The 13,744-nt window shown below is 43.5% G+C and overlaps 3 protein-coding genes across 3 annotated transcripts in view; all 3 read left to right on the forward strand.

Moving 5' to 3' along the window:
• LOC115382183 (NACHT, LRR and PYD domains-containing protein 3-like) overlaps positions 1–10,764 on the forward strand; it is a 54,541-nt gene extending 43,777 nt beyond the window's left edge. Inside the window, exons 3-9 of the mRNA XM_030083870.1 lie at positions 644–1,037; positions 1,385–3,224; positions 5,819–5,992; positions 6,222–6,395; positions 6,472–6,645; positions 9,783–9,829; positions 10,025–10,764. Of these exons, the coding sequence (XP_029939730.1) occupies positions 761–1,037; positions 1,385–3,224; positions 5,819–5,992; positions 6,222–6,395; positions 6,472–6,645; positions 9,783–9,829; positions 10,025–10,551 (3,213 nt within the window). The 5' untranslated portion in view covers positions 644–760 and the 3' untranslated portion in view covers positions 10,552–10,764. The remainder of the gene's footprint in view (positions 1–643; positions 1,038–1,384; positions 3,225–5,818; positions 5,993–6,221; positions 6,396–6,471; positions 6,646–9,782; positions 9,830–10,024) is intronic.
• Positions 1–13,744, forward strand: part of LOC115382176 (NACHT, LRR and PYD domains-containing protein 3-like) — a 1,518,151-nt gene that overhangs the window by 518,294 nt on the left and 986,113 nt on the right. The window lies entirely within an intron of this gene.
• Positions 1–13,744, forward strand: part of LOC115382197 (NLR family CARD domain-containing protein 3-like) — a gene marked incomplete at its 3' end in the record, with an annotated part of 1,183,065 nt that overhangs the window by 44,779 nt on the left and 1,124,542 nt on the right.

The raw sequence follows: 13,744 nt of genomic DNA on the forward strand, positions 1-13,744 counted from the left end.
TCAAAACAGAGGAGGAATGCAATATGGAAGGAGATAAGCTGGCTGGCCCCATGGATTCTACTTGTTTGATTAAAAAACATGTTGAAGCAGTTTTCTGTTTTCCACACAAAAAGGAACACTGGCTAAGAATGCCCTGTTTAATTGTGTAAGAAAAAAGTATGATATCTCTGAGTTTTACTTTTCTTGTGGTACGACATTTGTCACAGACTTGAAAAGGTAACTCCTGCCAAAAGCCAACTTTAGAGGGACTGCAGAGGGAGCGCTGCACACACACATAGACATTACGTTATGGTGTGCATGTTTTAGTTTTTTGAATATTTACTTTATTTGGAGCCTTAAATATAAACACATCATGTGTTAAATATATATAATCATGTCCTGTCGTTTTTTTGTTAATGCAATACGGGAAAAAAAGGGTATATTTCAGACATAGTTGGAAATTGCAATTATTTGTGATTAATCGTGATTAATTAATTTGTAAGCTGTGATTAATCTGATTAAAATTTTTAATCATTTGACAGCCCTAATATATATACATATATAGTTCTAGAAAAAATAACCTGTCATCTTTGAATAAATCGAATCTGAAAAACCCGAATGATTGACATTGAGCTCATGAGGATTCTTGTTTTCTGTTTTTCAGAGTCAAACATCTCGCCTGAGTTGAACATGTCATCTCCTCACTGTGGATGTTCCAGGGCTTCTATGAACACAGAGTGAAAGATCAGTGAGATAAATCAGACTCTTCACAAGGTCAAAGATGAGCTCAGATCCAGAAGTCCTCCTGGGAATTCTGGATCACTTGTTTATAGATGACTTTAAAAGGTTCAAGTTCCATTTGAGCAATATCGGGGTCTTTGAAGGATGCAGAGCAATTCCAGCAGGACGACTGGAGACACTGGACAAGCCGGACACAGCGAGTCAGATCCACCAGACCTACAGCAATCATGCTCCAGAACTCATGAAACTGGTTTTAGAAAAAATAGGAAAGAAGCATATATGGGATGAACACACCAAAAAGACCTCAGAACCTGAAGGTAAGTACTGGAAACATTAAAGCTTGGTGTATATACACACACACACACACACACACATATATATATATATATATATATATATATATATATATGACATTTTGCACCCAATGTGACATTCAGAGCCTAATGAGCTGACGAGAAAACTTACACAGGAGAAAACGATTCACGGTTCTTACTTAACCTCTGAATGAACACCTATTGTGAGTTGATTACCTGTGATTATACAAACCCAAATGTCAAAGCTAAGATCGGCTAGTTTCTGGTGATGTGTAAGTGTGTTAGTGAAAACAAAACTTATTCTAGAGCAGTTTCAGCATGACTCAATTTTTTTTCTCTCTCTCTCTTAGAAAAAATGAATGAAGGGGAAAACCACACTGAAGAGGTTCATTTGTCAACAAAATATCAGGAGTGTCAGGAAGAACTCAAGTCCAACCTGAAGAGGAGGTTCCAGTGTGTGTTTGAGGGAGTCGCTAAACAAGGAGAGTCCACCCTCCTGAACCAGATCTACACAGAGCTCCACATCACAGAGGGAGGGGCTGCAGAGGTCAATCAGGAACATGAGGTCAGACAAATTGAAGCAGCATCCAGGACAGCAGACAGAGCAGAAACAAGCATCAGACCAGAGAAGATCTTTGAAACGTCACCTGAAAGATCTAAACTAATCAGAACAGTGCTGACAAAGGGAGTGGCTGGTATTGGGAAAACAGTCCTGACACAGAAGTTCACTCTGGACTGGGCTGAAGACAAAGACAACCAGGATGTCCACTTCATATTTCCATTCACCTTCAGAGAGCTGAATGTAGTGAAGGAGAAGACATTCAGCTTGGTGGGACTTGTTCATCACTTCTTCAATGAAACACAAGAAGCAGGAATCTGCAGATTTAAGAAATTCCAGGTGATCTTCATTTTTGATGGTCTGGATGAGTGTCGAATCCCTCTGGACTTCCAGCACACTGAGTTCCTGACTGATGTTACAGAGTCCACCTCAGTGGATGTTCTGCTGACAAACCTCATCAGGGGGAAACTGCTTCCCTCTGTTCGCCTCTGGATCACCACACGACCTGCAGCAGCCAATCAGATCCCTGCTGACTGTGTGGACAGGGTGACAGAGGTCCGAGGGTTCACCGATGCCCAGAAGGAGGAGTACTTCAGGAGGAGGTTCAGAGAGGAGGAGCAGGCCAGCAGGATCATCTCCCACATCAAGACCTCCCGAAGCCTCCACATCATGTGCCACATCCCGGTCTTCTGCTGGATCACTGCTACAGTTCTGGAGAAGGTGTTGAAGATCAGAGAGGGAGGAGAGCTGCCCAAGACCCTGACTGAGATGTACATCCACCACCTGGTGGTCCAGGCCAAAGTCAAGATGGCCAAGTATGATGCAGGAGCTGCCACAGATCCACACTGGAGTCCAGAGAGCAGGGAGATGATAGAGTCTCTGGGAAAATTGGCTTTTGATCAGCTGCAGAAAGGAAACCTGATCTTCTATGAACCCGACCTGACAGAGTGTGGCATCGATCTCAGAGCAGCCTCAATGTACTCAGGAATGTTCACACAGATCTTTAAAGAGGAGAGCGGCCTGTACCAGGACACGGTGTTCTGCTTCATCCATCTAAGTCTTCAGGAGTTTCTGGCGGCTCTTCATGTCCATCAGACCTTCATCAACTCTGGAATCAACCTGCTGGAAGAGAAACAAACAACCATTCAACAATCTCCACAACAGCCTCAGCTCCACCATCTCCATCAGAGAGCAGTGGACGAGGCCTTGAAGAGTCCAAATGGACACCTGGACTTGTTCCTCCGCTTCCTCCTGGGTCTTTCACTGGAGACCAATCAGAGTCTCCTTCGAGGTCTGCTGACACAGACAGGAAGTAGCTCACAGACCAATCAGGAAACAGTCCAGTACATCAAGAAGAAGCTGAGTGAGAGTCTGTCTGCAGAGAGAAGCATCAATCTGTTCCACTGTCTGAACGAACTGAATGATGGTTCTCTGGTGGAGCAGATCCAACGGTACCTGAGATCAGGAAGTCTGTCCACGGATACACTGTCTCCTGCTCAGTGGTCAGCTCTGGTCTTCATCTTACTGTCATCAGAAGAAGATCTGAAGGAGTTTGATCTGAAGAAATACGTTGCTTCAGAGGAGGCTCTTCTGAAGCTGCTGCCAGTGGTCAAAGCCTCCAACAAAGCTCTGTACGTACTTCATGAACAAATATGGAGAACTTGATGCTCTCACCATCATAAATATTTTACAGCTTTAAAGGATTGTTTGCAGATGACTTAGGATGGTGTATTTTTCCATCAACAACTTTTCCAGTACTGTAAAAACAAAAAACAAAACAAAAAACAAACGAAAAAAAATCTACCTGAAAAATTCTAATTTGTAAATGTGAGCAAAATTATATTCTTAGTTGTTTAAATGATTTACATTTGAGGAAAAAATTAAAGTTCCTTTGCAAACATCCTGTTCATAGATGCAAAGCACAAAACTGCATTCAACACTTTATTTACAGCTGCAAAATAGCCCATAAATGTCTAATAAATAAATTCATGCAAATGCACATTTTAAAAAAATGCAGACCAGACACAAAACAAATAAAAAATTGCTAATTTATTCATATGTATTGTTGAGGCTAAGCCTACCTTAAAGCCCCTGAGGTGCTTCTTCCGAATTATGGTTGACACAGCAGTGACCCTTACTGCCTAAATGAGGTTACTGAGGTGATCGCTTGCAAGTTAGAGGTATGTCCATTTATGTCTCAACAGAACAAACTCCAAACCAAACACACACATCAGCTTCCAGCATGGTGACAGTCAAAACCATTTATCTTTCCAGGCAGAAACATCTCCTGGACAACGATCAGTTCCTTATTTATGACCGAATTGGCTCCTACAGTACATAAAGTGAGACATTGGTCTGGAGATACTGCTCATGGGTCTACTGGCAGAGAGCAGCACCATCAACAGCAGCTGGTTATAGAGTCTTATGTCAGCAGGATTAAAGGGCCTGCAGTACCTCTCTTTGGGAGAAGAAGGCTGGCGGGGATGAACTTCTCAGGGCTCTTACAGCCAAATTCCACTGCATGAGTGTCCACTCCCCCTTCCGCAGCCAATATGTTGCTGTTTAAATCAATCAAAACCATTCCACAGCCTCCGTTCGGCTCTGTCGCTGGTCCATTGCTTCACTTTGTCACATCCAAAATATAGTCCAAGTCCATTTCCTGATCTTTCAGAGTGCTGATGAATCAAGCGCCACAGATGAAATCGTACCAAACAGGAAAAACTCCAGCAACATCCAGATTTTATAAATAAAATTGAGAGTCTATCTAGAATGTTTACTATATTTCAAGACATTCAATTGATAATGAAATAAAAGTTCAGACTGTATAACTGTATGTAATGTGCAATGCACCAAATTTTTGGACAATAATCCCAAATAGACAATTTTCAAACTCTACTGTATGATTATTTGTGTACCTAATTGAAAAATGTTATTTTATTTTGAATGCCCTCACAGAGCTCACATAATGTCACATTGACTTCATTAACACTCACAGGTGCAGCAATGGATGAGGAGACACTCATTATGAAAGCAGAAAGCCAAAAAATACTTTGATTCTTTCTACAAAGACACCAACAGAAAAAAAAGGGGAGAGTATAAAGGGAAATAGTACCAGATTCACAAGTGGATGGTGAGTTAAATTTACTTAGGGCTCTTTAACACCAGCCCTGTAAAATCCGGATTTCAGACCAAATCAGGACTTTCTGGGAAAATCCTCATTTACTCATGTTTGAAAGCTCCCCAAACTCAGTTCTGGATCTTTCTGGCGAACCCTGGAGCACCCGGATCACCCGGTCTCGATGCAGAGCAAAGCAGAGCATTGGAGTATTGAATAGCTGCAGTGAGAGGACGTCATATTTAGCTCAATGCATTTGAATGGCAGAATAAACAAAACCAACAGCGCGATTCAGAAGAAGCAGACACACACAGAAAGAGTTAGAAACTGTCTGGTGGACAAACATGGAGTGGTTAGGAAGTGCAGATGCCAATTGACAGATATTATAAGTCACGATTGTTCGTGGTTAGATGTTAGACGTTAGTCGCTAACCGCGAGCCAGCTGCTGGGATGGGACTTCTGGTTTTGGTCCCCACCAATCAGATGAACCAGATTTCTTCTTCTGTCTGTGTAATCAGTGTTCATTTTGGCTGACAGCACCCCCTAAACGAGCAGGTGCTGTAAATGCATGACATTGTCCGTGCGTTCAGTCCATCAACGGTCTGCTCTCAAGAGTGCAGTATGTACGCAAGCCGAACCAAGTGAAGGTGTGAAAGTTCTCGCCATCCACCAACACGGGAGAGCCAAGTCCTGGACTTTCCTGGTATGAAAGCAGCCTTACATACTTGTAATGAATGTTTATTACTGGACTGGCTCTTGGCATTAGACTTTTAAGCTGCATTGCAAAACTTTAAGAAATAAGAGTCCAACCCATCATAAACATCCCTAACCCTAATACATCATGTCATACATCTCACACATGCTCTCCTGGGGTTCTGTGGCTCGTCGGAGCACAGTGGATGGATGCAGTGGGCATTGGGTTTAGCATACAAGACGGAGGTGGACTGGAGCGGAGCATATACGCATGCAGTGGAATTTGAGATTTATAGTCAAATGCAGGGGGTGGGAAGTGTTGTTCATGATCAATAACAGCTTTGTCATCTTTCTCCTGTCACCCACCATCTCCCATAATAAACACTGATCTAGTTTTCATTGTTGGTTCTTCTTCAGGTTGAGCGGCTGTGGTCTGTCAGAGAGAAGCTGTGAAGCTCTGTCCTCAGTTCTCAGCTCTCAGTCCTCCAGTGTGACACATCTGGACCTGAGCTACAACCGTCCAGGAGACTCAGGAGTGAATCTTCTGTCTGTTGCCGTGAAGGATCCACACTGCTCACTGAAGACTCTCAGGTTCTAACATGATCATTGAATCTGTCCATCACTCTCGGTTCTCCTCGTAGCATGTGTTGAACATCTTCTAAAATATCTGAAGGACAATGTAGTGGAATATTGTGGGCTACTTTTATTTTCTACACTTCTATACACTCAACTCACTGTGTTTGTGATGCTCCAAGTCAGATATGAGGAACTGAGTCCATGACAAACAACGATCTGATTTTCATTGTTGCTATTTCTTCAGGTTGAGCTGCTGTGGTCTGTCAGAGAGAAGCTGTGGAGCTCTGTCCTCAGTTCTCAGTTCTCAGTCCTCCAGTCTGACACATCTGGACCTGAGTAACAACGACCTGCAGGATTCAGGAGTGAAGCGTCTGTCTCTTGGACTGGAGAGTCCTCAATGTAAACTGGAAGCTCTCAGGTCAGGATCCAGCTGCTGCTTGATCATGTGGAGGATCTTCCTTCTTGACTTGATGCAGCCATGTTTGTGTCTCCAGTCTGTCAGGGTGTCTGGTCTCAGAGGAAGGCTGTGCTTCTCTGGTCTCAGCTGTGAGATCCAAGTCTTCAAAACTGAAAGAGCTGGACCTGAGCTACAACCATCCAGGAGACTTAGGAGTGAATATTCTGTCAGCAGCTGTGGTGGATCCACACTGCTCACTGGAGACTCTCAGGTATGGACACACAACAGGAGCTCCTCATGGACACCGAGATCTTCTTCACAATGTTTCCAGTTGATGATCAGACTGGTTGTAAAGACTCTTGGATAAGAAGCCTGTTCAATGTTGAACAGTATTCATCACAGATGAAACACTGGTCAATAGCTCAATCATGAGATAGAAAAAAATATATTTTATAGTGTTAAATTAAGCTTCATGTGTGATGTCCTGGACCTCTTCAGATTAGGAAAGAATTTATTTTAAAAAAATAAATAAATAAAATAAAATACAATATTCTCTGTCATTCGCTAGAAGCTTTTCTGTTGATCAGTGTCATGTGCTCTCCCCCCTCCCCACTCTGTTGAGGTACAAGACAGTGATGCCCTCAATCCTCCTTTTCATCCTCACCTTAGAACCACTGGCAGAAGACTTCAGAAACAGTCAGGATATCCACAGTGTTAGTTTAGTCAAGACCATTCAGAAGATAATGTTATATGCTGATGACATTTGACTTTTTCTTTCAAACCCTGAGGTCTCAGTCCTGGACTCTCTCTCCAGTATGAACACAGTTGGATCAATGTCTTGGCTCCACAGCAAATCTGAGGCTCTGCTCCTGGAAAGTTATGGCAGCATGTCCTGTTATTGTCAGTGGTTGTTCATGAGAGCAGTGGCAGAGGGGCAGAAACTGTTCTGGTTCTGGTCCTGGTGACCCCAGCCCTCCTTCCAGAGGGGAGAGTTTGAAAGAGTTGGTGACCAGGGTGAGAGGGGTCGGTCACCATCTTATGTGGAAGCATCAGGATCCTGGAGGTGAAGAGGTCATGGAGGGAAGGCAGACTAGAGCCAATGACCTTTTCTGCAGAGCGGATGACTCTGTGCAGCCTGTCCTTGTCTCTGGCTGTGGCTGCAGTGAACCAGACGGTGATGGAGGAGGAGAAGATGGACTCCATGATGGAGGAGTAGAACTGTACCATCAACTTCACTGGCAGGCTGAACAACTTCAGCTGCTGCAGGAAGTTCATCCTCTGCTGCAGGAAGTTCATCCTGTGCTGCAGGAAGTTCATCCTGTGCTGGGCTTTTTGATGAGGAGCTGATGTTCAGCTGGAGGTCCTGGTGATGATGGAGCCCAGGAAGCAGAAGGACTCCACAGTGTCCACTGGGGAGTGTCTCAGGGTGATGGAGGTGTCCACTGGGGCGTCTCTCAGGGTGATGGAGGTATCCACTGGAGAGTCTCTCAGGGTGATGGAGGTGTCCACTGGGGAGTCTCTCAGAATGATGGTTGCAGAACCACTCTTGGCAACTTTCTGCTATCCCGTTTGGGATGTCGAGGTCACTCGTCCTCTTCTGTGTCTTCGTCCATCCCTGTGTGCTTTGTCAGTCCCACCTGTGTCTGTGTGTCTGCCTAACCTCATGTTTCAGTCTTTCAATGGTCTCATCTATCTATGGTGTTCTGTCTCTGTCCCTCACCCCAGTCTGTTTAGTGTTGTCTCTGTCTTTGTTCTGTACTGATCCGTCTCAGCTTCCTCCTGTTCTCCACATCACCCATGACACCCATTGTAACTCTGTTTGGACTTCATTGTGTTAATTCGGTGTGTGTGTGTGTGCCGGTGTGTGTGTGTGTGTGTGTGTGTTCTTGTATTTCTATCCTTGTCGGGGCCAAATGTCCCCACAAGGATAGCAAAATGTGGAACGACGTGCCTTGTGGGGACCTTTTTCCGGTCCTAAGTAGGAGAAACAGTGTTTTCTTGACCATGTTGTTGTTACTGAAAAAAGTAAAAGTGCAAAAACATTTCTTTAGGGTTAGGCTTTGTTGTGGTGTGGGTTAGGGTTAGGGTAAGGGTCAGGGTTAGGGGCTAGACATTAATGGGAGTCAATGGACGGTCCCCACAAGGATAGAAATACAAGACTGTGTGTGTGTGTGTGTGTGTGTGTGTGTGTGTGTGTGTGTGTGCCGGTGTGTATGTTTTGGGTAGTCTGGTGATGTCTATATGTTGTATTCCTCTAGTTTTGTATTGGTACATATACATTGAAGGATGTATGGATTGATAGTCGGGCTGTCAAAATTATTGTTATAATAACCAGTGAATACAAATTCCTATTAACACCACAAATTTATTTGACATGTGATTAATTCGTGCATGTTTTGTGACCCTCGCCCTGCACTGTAGTTTGGGAAACTGAGAGGTCTGTGATGTGATACTGCACACACTTGAACAGTAGGTGGCACTATGCACCTTAAAGCTATTTGTGATCTACCAAAACAAAAGAAGAAGCAGTTTCCAAAAATCAGGCATAATATGTGGGAGTGGCTCCTCCGCAAGATGGCCGCCGCAGCGTGAAGCAGCATCTCTGTATCTGATGTCTGTGGCGACAACAGGTTGGATGACGAGCAGAGAGGAATCAGCCATGGAGCCATTCTTTCCTTTCTGAAAGCTCCAGGTGATTCTCTTCTATTACTGACCAACAGGACCTGTTGCCTCAGAGGTCTGGTATTGATCCATGAGCTCAAACAGTTTGACTTGAAACATGTTTGGAAAACTGGAAATGAAGCTGGATGGACACTACGTGGTCATATTATTTCTAAATGATGTTCCATTCAGGTCCAAATGTCCTTCCAGCCTTTTTTCTGAGCCTGCAAAATGTTTGAGTTTCTGTGGAGATTATTCTGGACTGTATTTGATATTGATCGGGATTGTCGAAAGAATGATCAATTTGCAATTAATAGAGAGTTAACTATGGACAATCGTGCAAATCATCACAATTAAATATTTAAATCAATTGACAGCCCTAATTGGTAGACATTTGTTTTTGTTGTATTTTTTTCCTTCCTCTCTTGTGTTCAAAAATATTTCAGCTGAAGAAAGGTTCAAGGTTATGACAGCTGACTAAAGAAAGGTCAAAGATTTCTCTCTCTGCTGTGCTTAGCTAGTAGCAGAAAATAGTCTCTCTCTCTCTCTCTCTCTCTCTCTCTCTCTCTCTCTCTGTCTCTCTCTCTCTCTCTCTCTCTCTCTCTCTCTCTCTGTCTCTCTCTCTCTCTCTCTCTCTCTCGGACTGGAGTCTCTCCAGAGACAATTTGAGGAGCTCTGCTTCATGTTAAACAGCAGTCAGGACTCATGTTGGAGAGAAAACCCTTCTGACTGTCTCTCTCCCTGCAGGGTGGACCATGGTGGACAGCAGAGGCTCAAACCTGCTCTGAGGAAGTGTAAGTTGGACTCATCACTGTCCGTTTGTCCTTCTGTCATAGCTTTGGATTCATTCAAACATTACTGACAAGAGAAGCCTGACAAAAAGTGTCCTCATCCAACTTTCTCTCCATCAACAACATGTCAGGAACTCCACAAACAAGAAATCCATCACATGTGTCACATCAGGACTTTTCTCTTTTTTTCTCCATCAGATTTCTATCAACTTCAACTGGATGAAAACTCAATGAATAGAAAACTAAAACTGTCCAACAACAACAGGAAGGTGACACGTGTGGAAGAAGAGCAGCTGTATCCTCATCATCCACACAGATTTGATGAGCGTAAACAGCTGCTGTGTAGAAATGATCTGAGTGGTCGATGTTACTGGGAGGTCGAGTGGAGCGGAGGTGTTTCTATATCAGTGAGTTACAGAGGAATCCCAAGGAAAGGAGACAGTAGGGAGTGGTGGTTTGGAAGGAATCATCAGTCCTGGAGTCTGGACTGCTATAATAGAGGTTACTCTGTCTATCACAAAAACAGAATAGCATTCCTCTCCTCCTCCTCCTCTGGTAGAGTAGGAGTGTATGTGGACTGTCCTGCTGGCTCTCTGTCCTTCTTCAGAGTCTCCTCTGACTCTCTGATCCACCTCTACACCTTCAACACCACATTCACTCAACCTCTATGTGCTGGATTTAGGCTCTGGTCCTCTGGTTCTTCAGTGAGTCTGTATTGTCTGTAGGAAGGACGGTCTCTGTCTCCAACAGCAGGGATGAGGAGGAGCCTATCAGAAGGTGGGAGGGGCCAATGAGAAGGTGGGCGGAGTTTAGCTCCACTAAAGATGTGATTTCTTCTTTGTTCCATCTAGTGTTTGTTGTGGTTTCATTGTTGTGATGTTTCTTGAAATGTTCCATCGTAAAGTAATAAAGGCAAATCATTGACAAGTAAAACTCTCTTTCTCTCTTCTACTTGTTGTCTTCAATTAGATTTGTTGTTCAGTCAACAAGAAGCTAAAAGTTGCTAATACGATGTATCACCATCATAATGCGAACTCAACGGGGGGGGGGGGGGGGGGGGGGGCTTTAAGCTCTACCCACTCTGGCTGCTGAGATTTTGGTCCCGTACTAAAACTTGCCCCACATTTCATGATAGATGAGTTTTTCTAACTATTTTGATGGACTCCAGTTCTGAATATCCGTCTCACGCTTTCAATGATTTTCACAGTTTGAAGCCTTTTAATGCCAGTGTGTGTGATGACAACACACACTTCTTTCACTGCTCGGAGGAATTTTCCTCCGGATATTATTACACTGTTGGACATGTCGCTGGAACCATCTCTACTTCTTTTTGCTGGCTTTTCTGCCCAGTCAGCATTAAAAAGCTTATTTATATGACGGCAGAATCACTTTCTTCACAAACACTGCATTTCTTTTGTTAGACAGGCTGAGAGTCCTAGGGATGATTTTGGTTCACTGGATTTTTGACCCTGCTGTTTTCCCTAAAAAATAACAGTTTTTGTTCCATTTCAAAACTTGTGAGTGCTGCCTTGTTGGCAGTGTGAAGTGTGGGAGGGGCCCAACACACAGAAATACACGCACACATGCATAGAGAGTCAACACAGTGCTGTCCATGGTGCTGAAGCATCAACTGACTAAAGTTACCGATTACATTGTTTGAAAGGCTCAAACATGCATGGAGAGTAACAATAATGCTGTCCGTGGTGCTGAACACCATTCAGTCAACGGTCTTCAGAGACAATCTGGAGGAACTTAGTGTGGAACCTGTTTTTATCAAATGGATAACTAACTACTTGACAGAAAGGCCACAGTAGATCAAACTGGGGAAAACAGTCTCTAGAAGTGTGCTGACAGTGTTGGAGCCCCCCAGGGAACTGTGTTCTCCCCTTTTCTGTTCACCCTTTACACAGCGGACTCTACCTATCAGTCGTCATCATGGCACATGCAGAATGATTCTGATGATCTGGCTGAGGTGGTCCGTGTCAAGGGAGGGGATGCAGTTTAATGATAGTTTGTTATTGTTGTCCTGTTAATGGATGTGTCTGATGTTTGTTACATACTGTGTGCTGCTGGACGCCTAAATTGTACTGCACATGGCGGCCAAGGGACTAGAGACCATGCTGGATGCAAGGAAGGTGATGTTGCTACTAACTATAGCAAGTCCTCAAGCCATAGAAGTGTATAACACAACTGTATCCGAACAGAACGGTGACAGACACAAGCTGGATAGAATATGAATGATCTGATCCACATTGCTTTCGAAAGAAAAAATAAACATACCAGCTATATGTTTTTGAACCTTTTGACTGACCTGAAACTGACAGCACAGTCATGCAGTATTGTCAGAGAAACGCTGCTGAGAGGAAAAGAACTCATACTGGAAGGGGCCATAAAGACCTGCCAGGCAAGTGAGCTGTCACAGATGCACATGAGGATATTCAGGGAGATCGCAGTGAGCACAACCAATGATAGTGACAGCGCAACTGTCGGGGTGATTTCCAGCGAGGGGCAGAGATGAACCCAGACCCAGCCGGCACACAGAGTGGAGCAAAAGATGTTTGACTGTAAGCCAAGAGGCTCCCGGCACAAACCAAAACCGTGTCCAGCTTTTGGTTAGGAATGCTCCAACTGTCATTGAGAGAACCACTTGGCTTAACAGTGCTTCTCTCAACCAAAAGCGAAACAGAAAGCAGAACCAGTGAACACAGAGGGGGATGCTGATTTCAGCAAGACTTTTTTTGTTGGCATGGTTGATTGTGAAAATGAACCAGAACAAGAAATACATTTAGTCAAGGAAGATAAATGCACAACATCATTGTAAATAAATTGGACAATGAGCCAGTGTTGTTTCTATTAACGATAACGACAAAGAAAATATTTTATCAACTCCCCTTTTTTCAGTAAACAATCAATCAATCAATCAATCAATCAATTTTATTTTTGTATAGCCCAGTATCACAACAACGGCTGCCTCAGAGGCTTCAAGATGTTACATTGATTGGTAAAAATAAAAACAGTGAATAAGCATAATATTAATATGTCAAATTCAGTAACGAGACAAAACGAAGCAACCACCGCCTTAGACCCTCACATCCGGCAAGAAAAAAACTCCAAAAACCCAGTGGGAAAAGAAGAAATCTTGGGGAGAACCACAGTATGGAGGGATCCTTCAGTGACCTAATCTTCTTAATCTTTACCACAATAGTCAATTGGTTAATTGAACACCATGGACAGAGCCTTAGAATAAATATGAAATAGCAAGCTCTTGCTCCACATTTGTTAATTGGCTAATTCAACGCCATTGAGAGCACCTTGATTTTTTAATGAAAGAGCGACCTGTAGCTACTTCAGCACCATGGACAGTGCCTTGGATTTATTTAAATATTGATGAACTGCTACTCCACACCACAATGGTGGACTGACTATTTCAGCACCATGGACAGCACCTTGGATTTATCATTAAACAGTGACCCATAGATAATGTGCACCTCAACAATGGATTGGCTATTTCAGCACCATGGATAACACTTTTTTTTAATGAAAGAGTGACCTGCTGATAATCTACACCACAATGGTTGATTGGCTATTTCAGTAAAAGTGACTTGTAGCTGTTTCAGCACCATGGACAGCACCTTGGACTTACGTATTTAAACAGTCACCTAATTATACTCTGCACCACAATGGTCGACTGGCTGTTTCAGCACCATGGACAGTGCCTTCAATTTATCATGAACAGCGAGCCACTGACACTCTGCACAACCCTCAACTCTAGTGGTTTAGTAATTTGGCATGGACAGCGCCTTGAGTTTTTTCAATGTAAAACGACCTGTAGCTATTTCAGCACCATGGACAGCCCCTTGGATTCATCATTAAACAGTGACCACTAAAAATATGCACAAATATAGTGTACTGACTATT

This window comes from Salarias fasciatus, chromosome 23 (genome assembly GCF_902148845.1).
Source record: "Salarias fasciatus chromosome 23, fSalaFa1.1, whole genome shotgun sequence".
Lineage (NCBI taxonomy): Eukaryota > Metazoa > Chordata > Actinopteri > Blenniiformes > Blenniidae > Salarias > Salarias fasciatus.